General features: G+C 41.7%; 1 protein-coding gene across 1 annotated transcript in view; it reads right to left on the reverse strand.

The window, feature by feature from the left end:
- LOC119646519 (integrin alpha-PS3) overlaps positions 1–17396 on the reverse strand; it is a 53022-nt gene that overhangs the window by 14703 nt on the left and 20923 nt on the right. Inside the window, exons 2-5 of the mRNA XM_038046979.1 lie at positions 11796–12163; positions 11605–11736; positions 4859–5121; positions 4494–4700 (exon numbers count right to left, since the gene is read on the reverse strand). Coding sequence (XP_037902907.1) covers positions 4494–4700; positions 4859–5121; positions 11605–11736; positions 11796–12163 — 970 coding nt within the window. The remainder of the gene's footprint in view (positions 1–4493; positions 4701–4858; positions 5122–11604; positions 11737–11795; positions 12164–17396) is intronic.

Consider the following 17396-nt stretch of genomic DNA (forward strand, 5'->3'; position numbering starts at 1 on the left):
CAGACAAGACTGAGTCCGGTTGGATACCTGCGATTGTAGGAATTTGCACTATTCAACGTCAAATACTAGCCCGACCTCGATGAAACGTTAAAAAATGCCCTCTCTGAACCAAACTTCTCTAAAATGGTATGTAGATCCCCCAATCTCTCTACACCATCGATCAAATGGAAGATCGGTCGGCGGAAATAAAAAGAGCAAAATCCATTCATTCTCTGCCTTAAATAATCAACTGCGAAGTCATCACCCGCGTACAACTACAACAAGTCGGGAAACCGGAAGCTGGACGCTTCAGGTACGAAAGGTTTTGTGTATTTCTTAGTACGTAGCACGTAATATATCCATATATTATGTGAGAGTATCCACTTTCGGGTGATAATAACATTCATAGTCTTCAATTTTCAAAGAAGCAACAAATTTGAGGTATTATAACGTTGTTAGTAATAGTGGGATTTCCACCAAACTTGGTAAGATCATGCTCTATATTATAGCCTATATCACTGCATGGTACTAGGATGAACTTAAGGGGGCTTTCTAATCAATTACAAAAAATTGTAGTAATATACTATTATTAACTTTATTTAAACAGATATCGGCATGGAAGGTATTTCGGAGCCCAGGCACCATATAGTGGCAGCCTCCTGATTTTTTTCAAATTTTTCGGTTTGGTAGTTTCTGAGAATGGCCCCCTTAAGGAAGTGATCACTTTCAACCCCCCGCGCTCCCCACCCTTCCAACGAATGTCAAAACTAAGATCGGCTTTGAAAAGTACTAGTTTGATACCCCACATGACTATATTTGATGAAAAAAATTTTACACCCCCCTTTTGCATGTATGGGGACCCCCTTTAAATTCGACGTAAAAGGATGTAATTCACTGTATGCGTGAGCGTTCACAGTTCCCACCTTTCTACCAAATTTGGTGCCAATCGCTATAACCGTCTCCGAGCAAAATGCGTGTGATGGACAGACAGACAGACAGAGAAGTTTATGCAATTCAATCTGAATCACTGTCGTGCGGCCCAAGACCTACTTTCGCAAAGTGCGTATTCGAGAACAACATCGACGTTGCGATTGTATCTGAACAATACAAAAATCTGCATAGCGGAGTATGGATAGCAGACAAAACCAGTAAGGCGGCGATATGGAGCTGCGGAAGCCAAGCCAAAACATCCAGAAGACGGGTTCACTGGTGCCAAGATTGGAGGGATATACATCTATAGCTGTTACGCAGCACCGAACCTCACATTAGAGGAATTCACGTCATTGCTGGAGAAACTATCCTTCAATGCAAGTCGCCACAACCCCAAAGTAATAGCCGGCGACTTCAACGCATGGGCAGAAGAATGGGGTAGCAGAGAAACCAACGCAAGAGGACGAATATTGCTGGAGACAATCTCGCGCTTGAACGTGGTACTTGCCAACTCTGGGGGAGCCAACACATTCTGGAGGGGAGAATTGCAATCGGTGGTAGACCTCACCTTCGTCAGTGATACTCTAATAAGAGACTTCAGCGAGGAGTACACACACAGCGATCATCAGGCTATCATCTTTCAAACCTTGCAAAGGAGTAATTTGAAGCCATTAAAACGAATAACGATGAGCTGGGTAACTAAGAAATTCGACGCAGAAATGTTCAAGGAGGTACTTCTGGAAGATACATTGCTATCGGGAAGCGCACAAAACAAAGTTTCACAGGTCGTGGAAAAATTGCAGCGGGCATGCGATGCCGCTATGCCTCGACGTAGCACTTTCCGAAGACGAAATCCTAATTTTTGGTGGAATTCCGAAATTGAGTAATGCCGGAAAAAGTGCCTCAAAGCTAGGACGCGCTCCCAGCGCAGAAGAAACCGACCCGAGTTCGAGGAAACTACACGTGCAATATAAAAATGCGAGGAAAAAATTTCAAGTAGCTATCGCAAAGAGCAAATCCGAACATTTCAAGCGGATGTGTACTAAAGCTGACTCTGACCCATGGGGTGGCGCATATAGGTCGGTGATGTCATCACTAAAAGGCGAGCGCTTCCCACCGATTACTTGCCCAGAGTTGTTGCTGAATATAGTGAACACTCTATTCCCAGTGGATCTGAATCGTACAAGTTTGCCTGCAGTACATTTAAATCCCGACGAAGTTCCGATAGTGGTAAATGAGGAGGTTCTAGACGCAGCAAAAAGATTGATTGAAAAAAAGACTCCAGGACCGGATGGAATCCCTAACATTGCCCTGAAAGTAGCCGCCAGGACAGCACCAGATATGTTTGCCCAAAGTTTCACGGCGTGCCTTCGGGAAAGAGAATTCCCCGAGCAATGGAAGGTACAAAAGCTAATACTCATTCCGAAGGCAGATAAACCATTGGGTGACCCCTCCTCATATAGGCCGATATGCCTGGTCAATACCATTGGCAAACTATTTGAACGAGTAATATATAACAGAATGCTCGCTGTTGCGGAAAAGGAAGGAGGCCTTTCCGACAAACAATTCGGATTTCGTAAGGCAAAATCAACTGTCGACGCAATCAGCATGCTGACTGGCTTGGCTTGGAAGAAGGAAAATGCTGTGCAGTAATAACCCTCGACGTAAAAAATGCGTTCAATAGTGCAAAATGGAAAAAAATTATCGAGGCACTCGTCAGGATACAGGCCCCGAAGTACATTGTACGCATTGTGGTCGAGTTTCTCCTTGGGAGAAGACTTTACTGTGACTCGGACGATAGGCTAACAATATTCCCGACAACTTGCGGAGTGCCACAGGGTTTTGTCCTGGGTCCCTTGCTGTGGTTAGTTATGTACGATGGAGTGTTGACGCTACGCCTACCGGACAACGTGTCAACTATTGGCTTCGCCGATGATATCGGAATAACGGTGGTTGCAAAGCACCAAGACGAGATCGAGATCTATGCAAATGAGGCGGTATGGGAGATCAATTCCTGGTTGAGAAATTCTGACCTTTCACTTGCCGAGCATAAAACAGAAGTAGTTCTCAATAGCAAGAGAAGAAAGAACACAACTGTGAAAATCAAAGTTGGCGGAAAAACAATTTACTTCCAACCATCGCTCAAATACTTGGGAGTAATTATTGACAGAAAACTCAACTTCAAAAGACACATTGAGTACGCCGCAACTAAAGCATCTTCTATCGCTAAAACGATCTCGAGGATACTACCGAACATTGGTGGGCCAAGACAAAGTCGATGTCTTCTGCTCTCCAGGGTAGTCAGCTCCGTGCTATTCTACGCAGCTCCAGTTTGGGCAACTGCTCTGAATAACAAAGTGAACTGCTGAAAATTGGGAATGGCGTATCGATAAAGTGCACTCCGGGTATGCAGTGCATATCGGACAACCTCAGGAGAAGCAGCATATGTACTAGCAGGGAGGCTTCCCATAGACATCTTGGCGAAAGAAAGTCGGCGACTCTACGACAAAACGTATGCAGCTGGAGAGTCTAGCGTATTTCGACGGCAGCTGGCACGGTGGGAATCTATCGAACGGTAGCAACAGCGATGGGACGAGTCCCAAACTGGTCGTTGGACATACCGCATCATTCCGGATATTCGGAGATGGTTTGAACGAAACCATGGGGAATTAAGCTACGAGTTGACACAATTCTTGAGTGGACATGGAGGTTATCGTGCTTATTTACATCGATTTGGTCACGACGAATCACCATGGTGCCCAAGATGTGGTAACGTGGCTAAGAATGCGGAGCATGTCATATTTGATTGCCCCAGGATCACCGCGCACCGAACAAGAATGGAAGCGGTCGCACACAGTCGTTTAACACCCGAAAACATTGTGGAGTTTATGCTGGAGTCAACGAATGCCTGGAACCAGGTTGTAAGGGTTGCAAGCTATCCACCAACAGCTTAGGCAGGAAGAGCTACGACGAAAACAGGGAAGGGAGAGAACCATAATGAGCCGCAGTTAAAAGCTGATCCAGCCCCACGACGCAATACTTGATAGGAGTTCCGTGGGGAGAGTAGAATGAGAAGGAGGTGGTTTTAGTGAGTAGAAGTCTCACATAACTGTGTGGCAGGAGCCAGAAGTAGGTTTTGAACCTTTCCATCTTCCAACGCCGAAAAAAAAAGACAGACAGACAGAGAGACGGACAGACAGACAGTAAACCGATTTTAATAAGGTTTTGTGTTTACACAAACCCTAAAAAAAATGAGGGCGGCATACGAAGATTGCACGCGACGTCACACCTTCACAACCGTATACACGTAGAAATTTCTCTATTGCTTGCGCCGATCCGTTAGGCAAAATGCATTTAATTGGATTCTGGTATGGACATTTACATAAAATTGTGAAGTTATATGAAACAAGTCGGGAAACCAGAGGCGGCATGCTTCAGGTATGAAAGGTTTTGCAAAAATTTATTTGTTGTGTATAATAGGTAATTAAAAACTTCTATAAAGAAATGAAATACTCAAAATAATGTTGTTTGAAATTTAAAAATGGTTTTGAATTTGTAGTGTTTGAAACAATTTTTCAACTAACCTCTCCTTTATTCAAAAAGATGTAAACTGCTCCGTTTTCATAGCTTCCTGGGACTGAATATAAGGGAGCTGATATAGCTAGATCAGGAAGTCCGTCTCCATTGAAATCCTCACTAAGCAACGAGTACCCAAAATATTCTCCAAATTGTTGACCCGTAAATGTTCGATGAATTATAATTGTGTTCAGAATGAAGCTGAACAAGTAGACCTGGTTCAATAAATACAGGATTATTTCGATAATCATTATAAATAATATTCATAGGAAAACTAGGATTAAGATTTTAAGAAAAATCCAGCGAGGATATTCAGATACCTTTGAGGAACTAAACTAGATATTCTAAACATCCCTTTCTATTCAGAATTTACCTCTCCACTTTGTAGATTTGCTTGTGGGGCACTTGCAACATAGAAAATCTTGTGTGGTTCGCGACTATCAAAGTAACCAGATGACACAGCGTATCCAAAATATGAATCATTCTGTTGACCCCAATTCTCTGGATCAGGAATTTCACTAATATATTCAATGGCTTGTCGTGGAACAATCTTGTGAGCACCAGGGTTATCTGAACTTCGTCGGCTGAGGCCTCCAAAATCTTCTTCCACACGAGGACGATATCTAATCACAGAACCTAGAAATTTAAAATACATAAAAAGTCAGTAATTTTAAGTGTCACTAAATCCGAATATATTCATAATCATTTGTTCGTTAATGATAAATAATAGTAACGAGTGAGGACATAATTGCAGGCATATAATCAGCGGTTGTGGCATGTAATTGTGAAATTGTTGGAATATATAATTTATGAATAATGAAAAATAAGATTTTATAGTAATGTATATGAAAACCGCAAATCAGATAGAAATCGTAAAACAGCTTCATTATGAATAATATGAAAAGCATTTTCTCGATAGATAAGTACAATACGAATTCGCAAGTATTATTTATATATTCTGACTTCACGGCGCCCTTGAATTATTAAAATAACATTCAAATACCCTATTAAGATTGTGGTTGCAGAAACCGAGAAGATAATGAACTTTCCCTTATCACACGTTAACATAACTATTGAGAAATTAGCAATATCTGACTACATCAACTCTCTTTCTTGAAGCAATGCATCAATTATAAAGTATAACTGTATAACTGCTTTCATAAAAAGGGGCTGAAGCAGTGGGAGCTCACTCATGTTCTCCAGGGAGATTAATATGTAGCACTCCAAGATCCAAGAATATCACTCTTATATATCAGCCCTCCATCACCGACCGGGATCCCAGTACCACCGAATCACTTAACAATACAACGTCACTTAATATCACTACATTATAACATTACCACCCATTAGAGAAATGATGATGATATTAATTTTGTGATAAGTTATTTTTGGTAATGCCCGTGCCAATGTGAAGTCATATCACAAAACGTCATCGTTCTTCTTAGAATAAGTGATCGGAGCGCCTGCTGAGTGCCGATGACGACTATTGCTTGTGAACTTCCCTGTTTCCTTGCCTACCCTTGGTGTGTAAAAATTATTTCGGATTTTTGCGTGATGGTGATATATTTCTGATTCCAACTGTGGGTTGCTCCTCAATGATAAGCAATGCTCGCTCGCAATAATCATCATTTAATGTTATCTACATGCAAAAATATCTTATGGATGTCCTTCTCTTGCACTAAAGGACAAATATCTCTCCAACGAGAAGTAATGTTTGATAGTATCGGCATCATATGTACGGCTGGAGCAATGAAAGGTGCTGTTCGTGATATCACTTACTTCAAAAAGTGATGTGATATCACATCATCTACTAAACTGATGTATTGTACACATCTACGCTAGTGAATAGTAATTGTCACGCCCTGTTTGAAACGGCTCTAATATTAACAAAATACCACGGAGTTAGACTAGGGAATCCCCCCTGCCAGTTTATGGTGTTATCTGAAGCCTTCCCATCGGATATTTTGCAACCGGGGAAAACTGATTATATTCGAACGAAATCTCACTGATATCTGAGCGAGCCGACATCGTGAGACATCGAGAAAGAGAGAGAGAGAGAGACATCGTGAGAATCATATGAGTATAAACAACAAAATCAACAACAAACAAGTAGGACCCCATGCCACACGTAAATATGTGCATAGGTTGTCAGGCAGTGGACATTCACTTGTTGCGAAGACCACAGTCCAAAAAAATTGATGACCAGAAGGGAGGGACCATAAGAGTACGTTTGAGTTTGGCATATTAGAAAACCGAAAAAAAAACAGTCCTCAGTGGCACAGGAGCTATGAACCTGAATAGTCCCTTAAGAAGGTTAAGAAAGATAAACTTAAACCTTCAGAGGCGAAGCCGAAGAAGACCCAGTGAAAGCAGAGTTCTAATAGGGCCCATTCACAGTCAAACAAATTGCACAACGGACCGATGCGCAACGTGGTGATATTTTGTTCAATTATTAGTTACAAGTTGGAAACGGTACGAATAACATGCCATTAAAATGCTATTGCATCTATCTGTATTGTTATCACGTGCGACTCTTAGTGAGTCTGATTTAAGAACTCCATTTTAGGAGCGGCCCCGACTGTAGCCCTCTTGCACATTAGGACAATAATTACTCTACCAGTTTATTTATGATTCGAAAGTAGCCCCTTTTGGGGTGTCGTAACTTTAACAGAAGTAGAAAGGCCAGACTTCTTACCCCTTCAATATATCCTCTTTACCCTCTCGCTCTCCGCTTGTATGGTTGCTAAAACCAACTTTATCATAATATCCAAATACCCCCATTAGACAGGGGGATTTGAGAGAGAGGGTACCTCCTTTACCACCGCGGGAATAGGGCTCAAAATTAAGCCCTATCGTTTAAAGGGATGGTGACCGCCACAGTCCTTTAACGAGGTTGGAAAAAGGTAACCTTTATCTTTCTTCTACATATCCTTCCCATTCTGTCTGGATAGGCTTGAAAATTCAACTTCGCCATGATGATATAAAAGGAACCCCACTTTGAGGGACCATAACCCCGTAATGAAGCGCAATATGCCTATACACAACACAACGCATTGCGCAAGCGTCAAACATTTGCGCAACTCATCAAGAGCTACATGGAAATTAACAAAATTTTACCTGGAAAATCTTGGATTGTAATTGGTGAAGTAATAGCTGGACAGCCAGAAGGCTTACCGGGGTGGGCGGGCTGTCAAACCTGTCAAATTTTGGTTCAAACAACTGAGTTTTTGCGCGGGTGAATTCGATATCGAGAAAAGACCCAGGAGAAAAGAACACAATAAAAATATTGTCAGAAGGCTGGGTGGAAGATAAGAGGCTGTCAAAAGGCTTAAAGTTACAAATATGGTTGCCATTTACCCCTTGGTAAAGTACAGCGTGCCAACGATGCTTGCAAAGCTAAATGGCTCCCGAAAATTTGAGAGTGAAAAGTCTGAGAGAGGGGAGCAAAGTGCGAGACCGTCTTTCGGTATGGGGCGCAGCGCTAAACAACCGATTACACTTTCCTCACCCTACATATTTTTTAGCATTTCTGACAACTTGCCGGAAGGCAATTCAGAATAATTAATTTCATCTTCTGCATCCTGAAAGTTTTCGTCAAATGTAAATAGAATCTCTGTCGCTATTTGCGGAGACCCCGTGGTGAAAATTTAACAAGTTCGAGGGCCTTCACTTGCTTATGTCTTCCAGAAGGCCTTCTGACTATTCGGCCTTAGCTTCACCGATAACAATCCAACCATTTTCAGGGAAAATTTTTCGTGCAAGGATTCATTTTGATTTTCATGTATCTAGCTCTTCGTATATCAGCCCACAGGAAGAGTATGCTCCCAAAAAATCCAATCACGAACGTAAGAAGACGGTAGTAGGCTGAAGGGCATACGACTGGATATTCTACCAGGACCACTTTCCGATTTCCTCTTTCGTGAAGAGCAGATCTGATACTGATAGACGGATAGAGATCACGGCGGAGTAGCTAAGGACCATAAGTCCTTAAATTGCCAGGCTACATATATAAGGAAGCAGAACTGTCGACATGTACTAACGATGATATAACAGAGGCGCACGAATTGACAGTTTACCCTTCCAAAGCCACAAAAATGGAGACAGAGGAGTTCCTTAACCACGTACCCGACCAAAATGAAGATATACACGGCTGTGGACAGTATTATGCTAAGGCAAACTGCTCACGATCGGGGTGGATTACGGATCTCCAGAAGCAAGTAAAAGCAACAAGTGAAATATTAATTATAAACACAGTAAGATCCCGATACGCGCGCCCGAAGGAAAAGGGAAGGATATTTCAGAGGACACATTAGGTGGAAAATCTATCGAAATACCTGAAGGAATCGCGGAGATTATGAAGACTAAAAGAGTAGGACTGAGTGAGGAGCTGGACCTACTACCTAGTGAAAAGAAAAGATTTGACGATTTACTCCTAGCTAAAAGAAGATATTGTTTTTTTAGACGATCCTCTTGTTTTTATTAGCATATATCGATATTTCGGGAGACAGTTGCCTCCTTGTTCAGGCTTCAATCTAAGTTAATTAAAGACTAGCCCTGATTTTTCCTAAATTAGCCTGAAGAGCCATGACGGAGCGTTCCCAAGATCTGTGTTTATCCTATTTTCCTCCAGTAGTCTGAACGTTTCTAGACTTTCCAGGATGTCCAATGACCGTGTTTCTCTTACCGTGTGCAGCATCTCGTTGTTATCTATGGTGATGTTATGGTCCCTGTTTACCATATGCTTGGCTTCTGATGATTTTGTTTCGCTCGCTATTCGTCCTTTCTTCAATGCAACCCGTGCTTTCCCCTAAATGTTGTCTGATCCTGGTGGCGGTCAGTCTTTTAGTTGGTCCAACGTCAACCTGGTCGCATTCTGGACAATCGATTTTGTATATCCCACGCCTCTCATTCTTTTGCAGGCAGTCTTTGGAGAAACTCAGTTTTTGTCTTAGCTGCTGTTGCCTACTTGTAAGTATCGGAATTAGGTTTGTTTTCTCCACTAATTTTTTAATGTCTCGCGTTGCCCTTGAGTAGATGCAGGAGAATCTATTTCTGTCTTCTGAGTTTTCTTGTTGTTGTCTGCTTAGGTGCGTTAGTTCCTTTCTTTTCAATTGTCTTTCCTTTCTTCTCATTAGCCAATGAATGGTTAAAGGTTATCGGAATGCTTCCTTGGGTGTGGGTGGTTTTTCTGTGGATGTCAAACTCCACCTTACCCCCCCCCCCCCCCCCCCACCTGTTTATTATTTTGACATCCAAAAGTGGCTGCTAATCAAAACAATAGGGTTGTCCCAATCAAAAAAACAATCTTTTCATTTAGTTGAAACATAGGACAAATCACAGAGCTAGACCTGGATCACACAAGGCTCAAGACGGACAACGAATCGCAGGCAAGTACCATGTCAGAGGAGGAAGACGGTACTGACATTGGACAAATGGTCCAAGCCCAAGGCCACTAACAGAATCTATGTAAATCTTCACCACATAAAAGCTGCGTCAGCGTCATAATTGGAAGCAAAAGGATGACATTCGAATAATGCAGGCTCAGTATTGGGAACAAATTGGTGACCTGAACGGAATTTAGGACTAATTTTGCGAAAAAGCATAAGCTTGTATAATTTTTAAATACAAATTGAAATAGATATGCAAGTCTGACAAGCGGGGGATGGAAACGGGGGTACCCCTGGGCCTGGAGTTTTTTGCGGGGATCCTGGCCAACGAAAACTTCAATGGAAAAAAGGGATAATAGGAGGCTCATATAAATTTCACTCCAGACTCGTATAATTTTCACCCCAGGCCCTCCTTTTCCGCATAATTTTCTGCGGAGAAAGTTTCCCAAGAGATGACTCCCAAATCCCACCTAGAGCAAGTGTAGTACCGCGAGCGGAGGGCAAACACAATGCGATCTGTGCAAGCAAAGACCCCAACCGAACATACGTGGCTCACACTCGGCGAAAAAGGTTGTAGACTTAATCCAAAGAAATACTCAACGAAGTAAGGGATCCCAGAAGAGAGATCGGATTTCCTATGTAAGAAAACTGAGCAATAACATGACTCATCTAGAGGAGAGCAGTGATGCACAGAATGAATGAATTTTCAAAGACCACACTCAGTTACCATCGTCTCGTATGAGGCAAATTCTTCTAATAGGACAGTGATTTCATCAAGAGATGTACCGGCGGAAGGGGGGAAATAAATGGAGGACTGATCAAGGTTCAAAAACGCTCTGACGAGGCAAAACACCATGATCGTCGAAGCAAAGCGAAACAACGTTAGTGGAAATTCTGTGAAGGGGTTGAACAAACCACAGAAACATTCAGGGTATGCTAGGTAGTAGCTAAGGACCAGTTTCTTCTGTCTATCTAAATAGGAAAAAGATGGGGTATTTACCGAGAATAAAGATAAGGAACATCTACTTCTCCAGGCTTATCTTCCGAGGTACCATTCAACGATTGAGGACAGGGACATTCTGTTTGACACTTCGATAGAAGATGAAGGGAGAAACAAGAGAACATCAAAAATGGTACGCGTGGTACGTAGAGTATAATTGGCGTTAGGAACTTTTAACTTAATAAAATCGCTCGGAATGAAAAGTATCTTCCCCACTTCTCTGAATTAGTCTAGAATCCAACGTCAGGAACATCCTGGTCTTCTGGATGGACAAAATATTGGAAAATAGGCAAGTACCAACGGATTCCAATTCAATTCCACTGAATACAACTAAGGGGTTCCCCACAGGAGGGAGACTACTTCCACTGCTAATTTGGAATATGGGAGTTGGCGGACTCTTCGAAGAGCTAACAAATACTGAAATTCATCAACTCCCATATTCCAAATTAGCAGTGGAAGTAGCCCCCCTCTGTGGGAGGGAATCGAAACGAGATTAAGAACTACTAGTAACTATCGCAGGAAGACGGGACTGAGAGCCAATTCAGCCAAGAATGCCATAGTACCATTCAAAGGAAGCTTAAGCCTTATCACTTAAGAGCAACCTGCTATAACCATCAGTTCTTTAGGAGGCAGGGCAATTCCCCTTGTTATAAGCCTTGATGCTTGGACGTAAAATATCAACAGTGAATATAATAAAAAGATTAAAAAAGGTCTTCCAAAATTTCAACATACCTTTCCATGTATATATTCCCGGAGCTCCAATTAAAATTTCCTCATTATTTTCAGTGAGATGTACACTCAGCCCCATTTGGGCAAATGAATAATAATAGACACGGTTTCCATTTCTAAGCTTAAGCTGCATACCTAGAAAAGTGAGACAAATTTAAATTACGACCTTCATCAAACAAAAAAATTAGTCTTACTTTTTAACCTTAAAGGAGCAATTTGTCGAACTCCTTGTGGCTCACTTCCTAAAGTATTTGGAGTCCAATAGCAAATCCCATGAGCCAAATATTCGACGACTGCATCGGCAGCCAATTTCGAAGCACATACTACGAAGCGGTCAGTCTCTTTAGAGCCACCGTCCATAGAAACTCCTAACCATTGCAGATCCTTTCTTTCGGAATCATAGGTGTAGTCTGATCGCTCCACATGCACGTTTCCATTGGCGTCGAAAACATATGGAGCGCATTCACCACTCTGGAGGGAACATTTGTATATGGCACCTGTTTCATTGATGTGACGTTGAGATTCAAGACTAGATTGAGCGCGGGGTGCTCCGACTATAATGCTGGAAAGATAAAAGTAGAATAGGTAAATATAAATATGAAGTGCAATCAAATAAACTTATCCATGCTATCAAATTGCTGAGGGATACACACATATGCTCAAGTAAAGTTAGCCAGGCAATGATAGCGTATTACTATGGGTACATATAGTTTGCAAATTTTCTAGGAACCTCCTTCAGTTTACCCTGAATTCATGCAATTTTGCAGTATAGGCCGTAGTATAAAACACGATACCAAAAAGTTTGGTGGAAACCCTATTGTTATTAACAAAGTTATAATAGGGCAAATTTGCCTCTTTCATGTAAATTTATCGCACCCTAAGGGACCATATGCAAAATACCAGTATTACAATAAAGTGACGGGGCGATGATTGAGGGAATAAAGCGTCAGCCTCGCAATCTCGGGTTCGAATCCTAGTCGTCATGGGTGGCTATGTTCTTCTTGTGATTATCTCGCTGCTGTGAGCTTATCACTTGCACAGTGTTAAGTGTGATGATAGTAAAATTGAAACACAATCTGGCTGTGTGTGTGTGTACTCCACTAAAGAGTGAATAGGAAACACTCTAATGCCAGAAAATCAAAATTCTCAATACCGATGATGAGGGCAATAGGCCCTAGACTATATTTGAGTTAGGGTGTCTAATTTTGGATGTACTCATTTTGGTATTTTGCTGCTCTGTAAATGAGAGGTGGTGGCTATAGAGGATAAAAAAATATCTTTATGTTATCCCATTTCCAGTTGAGGAGATCGGACTTAGAAAGGGATATCTCCGGTACGGAACCTGAATAACTGGCACCGAGTGAAAGTTCGAAAATAAACTCGAATTAGGTTTGAAAATTTGAAGTCGGAACGGGTTATGAATATGATCTGCACCTCGAACTATCCTATTAACATTCACCTAAGTGTCTTTGATTTGGATGGTCTTCTTGTTTGGGAATTCCGCGAAGTTAGATTCAAAAGATTCAACACATCAAAATAGCTTCGGTCCATTTGCTCCGCCTAATGTGATGTTCTTCATGCGGCAAGCTGAAGCAGCCTGAGTGGTTTTTTCCTCTTGGGACATGGTCGTTCGTTTGCAATGTACTTATTGCTTGCTATTGTATAGAGGACTCGGATGCAACTGACAGTGATTTTCTATGTTCCTATAACTTCTGATAAATTTAGTCCAAAACATCGAGATTAGTATTTTTTGAGAATTGTGGGGTCCTAAGTCCGCATAAATTTGATCACGGACCGGACCAAATGGAGAGCAACTTACTCTTTTTTTGGTCCACGGACTCTTCGTTTAGGGCTTAGCACCCAAACTTTAAAATATGTTAGGCGATGGCGGCTTTACGGTTTCTTACCAGGGCAGGGGCAAATCGTCAGACGCTGCCTCAGCTCTGCCCTGGGAGCAGCGTGGCCGAAGCGGCTCGCAGATGTTGTGGGAAGACCTTTGTGCCCTCGAGGAGCCATAGCAAGGTGTCCATTACCAGGAACCATAACAAAGGAGAGAGAACCCTTCCCTGTGGGCAACCCCTACCACATCCTGCCTCAGTTGACTTCTATCCGACCAATATGCAGATCTTTCTCCAGTTTAGCATGCGAAGGATCCAACTGATTAACAGCGGATCGATCCATGCTGTCTTACCGCGTTACAAACCGCCGCGAATGAGGCATAATTAAGGGCAAGTTCGATGTCCATAAATGCGCTTAAGGCGTATTCTTCATCGGACATTGCCTTCTTGATTTTTACCGTTAGTTCATGGAGCGCAGTCTCCGAGGATTAGCCTTTCTGATAGGGATGTTGCCTAGAATGAAGTGGCCAGTTAGGGATATATGCATCTCTTAAGAACCGGTCTACTAGTCTTTCAAGTCCTTTTAGCGGAAAGGACGTTAGACTGTTCGGTCAGAAGCTTCTTGCGTTTATGTAAGTGGATTTTCCTGTTTTAGGAATGTTTAGGCCCAGGGCATCCATTTTCTCTATTAACAGAACAAGAATAATGCCATTCGGACCCGCAGATTTGTATATATGGAACGAGTCTATTTCACTCGCTCCTGTGATATTACTTTGCATGCCAGAGTCCAATCTTCCATTTGAGGGCTATATGTGTCTGTCGGGCTCGAGATGCGATTTTGGATGGTGCCTGGAAAGTGCACTTCAAGCAAATGGTTTGTCGTTTACTCACCGCTTTCTGTGTACCTCCCGCTCTGTAAACGTAGAGAACCCAATTGCTGGCTACGTTCTTTGACAAGGATCCGCTTCAGCTTTGAGCTTCCCTCAATAAAGTCGGTAATTTCGCAAAAGTTTTCTCAATTCCAGCAATGGATTTGATACGTCTCCTAACGATCGTAACTCGGGCGCTCAGTTCTGTTTTGTACGTCGCTGAATCTGTCTCACGAGGATTTCAAAATGGAGTGGTTGGAGGTGGATTCATGCCCATTATAAAATCAATGCGCCTGTGATTCGAAAGTGTAATATCGTTTGATGCTATCCACTTTCTGAGAAGAGTCGCAATGCCACCGTGACGTCGATGACCTTTTGCTGGAGCACGTTGAAGAAAGTGGGTTCATTACCCAAAATTGAGGATCTGCAATTCGGTTCCTACCAGATACTGCAGTAGTCTCGATTTTCTCGTTTTGATGTTGGAACTTCATATATGGCGGGCGTTAGCATCGCATCCTGCCTTTATTTTTGGCAGAGCACTATGGAAATTACCAGAGCACCATAGAATCTCCTTATCTCCCTGATCACTTTTTTGGTCAATTTGATCGTTGTGGTGTCACCATAACATAGGTCGTTATCCAAGATAGCTTGGAGGTTTTTGAAACCATAATGCTGGAGCGGGGTCTATCACTTCCATTAGTAGGCAGTAAATCAGCATGTCGGAACTTTAAGTCCTTAATTTCTCCACCAGCAACCCATGGTTCTTGTATGTGGAATATACATGTCTTGCAGCTATTGATCCGACGGTTGATAAATGCAGTCGCCACATTACAATGCTCCAAATTTACCTGGAGGATGTGGCACCTCAACTCGCAAAGGCGAGGGCATGGAGCACGCAGATAATCCTCCAATTGTGTCCTTCTCTGGAATCTTAACGATCATCTCCTTCTTCCACACGTTAGGAAGATTTCGAATTCGGAGAAATTCCCGTATGAGTGGAAGCAGTAGCCTTTACTCAGTTTGACTGCACTGAAGAGATGACTTCTCTTCTGCTTAGAGGGACAGTCTGTATCCGATCACAATATTATCTTTAGAAGGCTTCTCCTGACCTGCATGTAATTGCTCGTCAAATGCATCCTTCTCCAGTATATTAGCATAGCACTGCATAGTTGTGATGGTCCTTAATTTGGACCGGATTCTTGCAGTTGGAATTCTGTCACAAACAGCCTTTCAAGTCAAGAGAGCGCTCTTTACGGTAGTCGGCAAAGACAAATCGACATCGAATTTGCTACTACTACCACTCGTCTTTTTGGAGAATAAAAGCACATTGCTGCAAGAGGGAAAAGTGTACTCTCCAGAATTCAGAAAACCTTCCTTCGCTTAGGCCTAGAGTCTTCTTGTCTTGGAGTTCTCGCTCAAGCTGAAGAAAACGATATCGTTGTCGAAGATCGTCTGCACATTTCAGAAATCAATCATAGTCCATTTTGATAGTCAAATGTCTTTGGTGTTAGGACAATCCCTATGCAATGCGTAGTTGACGTTTCGATAGGACGAAATTTCCGAAATTTTTAGACTGCAACTCCCTGTTATCGAATATGTTAGTATGTTTTTCCATATTGCCAAATTCGCTGCTTCTTAACCTTCTGGTTTGTCTGATGTATGATATTTGGCAATCCATACGAATTAAATGATAGATTCCGTTTTTCCGTGTTTCCAAGGATGACTGTTTTTGACGTTTCATATCGAATTGAAATAATAAAAACTTGTTGTTTCTTTTTCGTTGGTGTGGGTATTTATTCTTGCAAATCCCGATGTTTCGGGAACCACTTGTTCCCTTCATCAGTGCAAATGAAGGGAACAAGTGGTTCCCGATATATCGGTATTTGCAAGAATAAATACCCACACCAACGAAAAAGAAACAACAAGTTTTTATTATTTCAATTAATTAATCGTTGGAAACACCGCATAATTTCACTCTGGTTTCATATCGTATCTTCAGCTGATTAAGCCTCCTAGATATTACTTCGATATGGTATTTCTTGAATAGACTTGTAATCTGATAGTTGCTTGTAGTGTGGCTGATAAGTACACGCCGCTTGTCTCTTGGTCCTACTTGTGAGACCAGTGTCGTCAGATTAAGTTTTCAATTGTCTTCCTTATGAAACCGTACTTCCCTCATCATTCTTACGTGGTCCGTCGATTTTTGGTTATTCTTCTTCTAAATATCCAAGTTGTGGTTCCTTTACTAGTGTGGTGGAGAATAAGATCCTTATGTCTAATAATGCCATGTTTTCCAGGTCTGAAATTGTCTCATCCCCCCATCAATAACCCTGGAATTTTTGCAGGAACTATCATCCCTTCTTTTGTATTAGCAAATCCTCTATCATTTCATATATATCCTTGTCTGGTTTATGCCGCCCAGAATGTTTACGTGGTTCGCTGTTAGTTTCTCGATATGATACCATGCCCAAGTTTGAATCTAGATACCAAGTATGGTTGTCAAACAACCCTTAGAAGCTTATCGATCCATGCAAGCAAGTTGATAATTGCTATTACACTGAATTTTAGCATGAAACCTAGACCTTAAAAAACAAACTTATAAGGAACCTATAAAAGTTACAATCGAAAAGAAATCTCTGACAAGCTGACATGTTAAGATATTTCGGAAAGATTACTCATAAATTAACAAAACCGACCGCTGTATGTACTTTATATGTCATACAGGCATTACATCCATAACGTCATATGACTTTCTTGGTTTCAAATTTCCTCAATGTAAATTGAATGTCGTTTGAACGAGTCATGTTACATAAACTTTTAACAAATGCATGCACATACATACGAGTATGGTAGTAAGTACTACAAGCATGAATGGACGAACAACTGGTTGTAAACAGAAATGACTGACTCATTAAGTAGGAAATAATGATTTACGCAAGGGTAACTCCGATCTCCTTACCTCAGCGTATTTTTATTGAAAACAAAACGTGTCACTACGAAACCGTTTGCATAGTTACGCTGATATTTACATGGGGAGTATATTTTTATGATAGTATCTTTAATGTATACTTCCAAGTACTACTAAAAT

This window comes from Hermetia illucens, chromosome 1 (genome assembly GCF_905115235.1).
Source record: "Hermetia illucens chromosome 1, iHerIll2.2.curated.20191125, whole genome shotgun sequence".
NCBI classification, from domain to species: domain Eukaryota; kingdom Metazoa; phylum Arthropoda; class Insecta; order Diptera; family Stratiomyidae; genus Hermetia; species Hermetia illucens.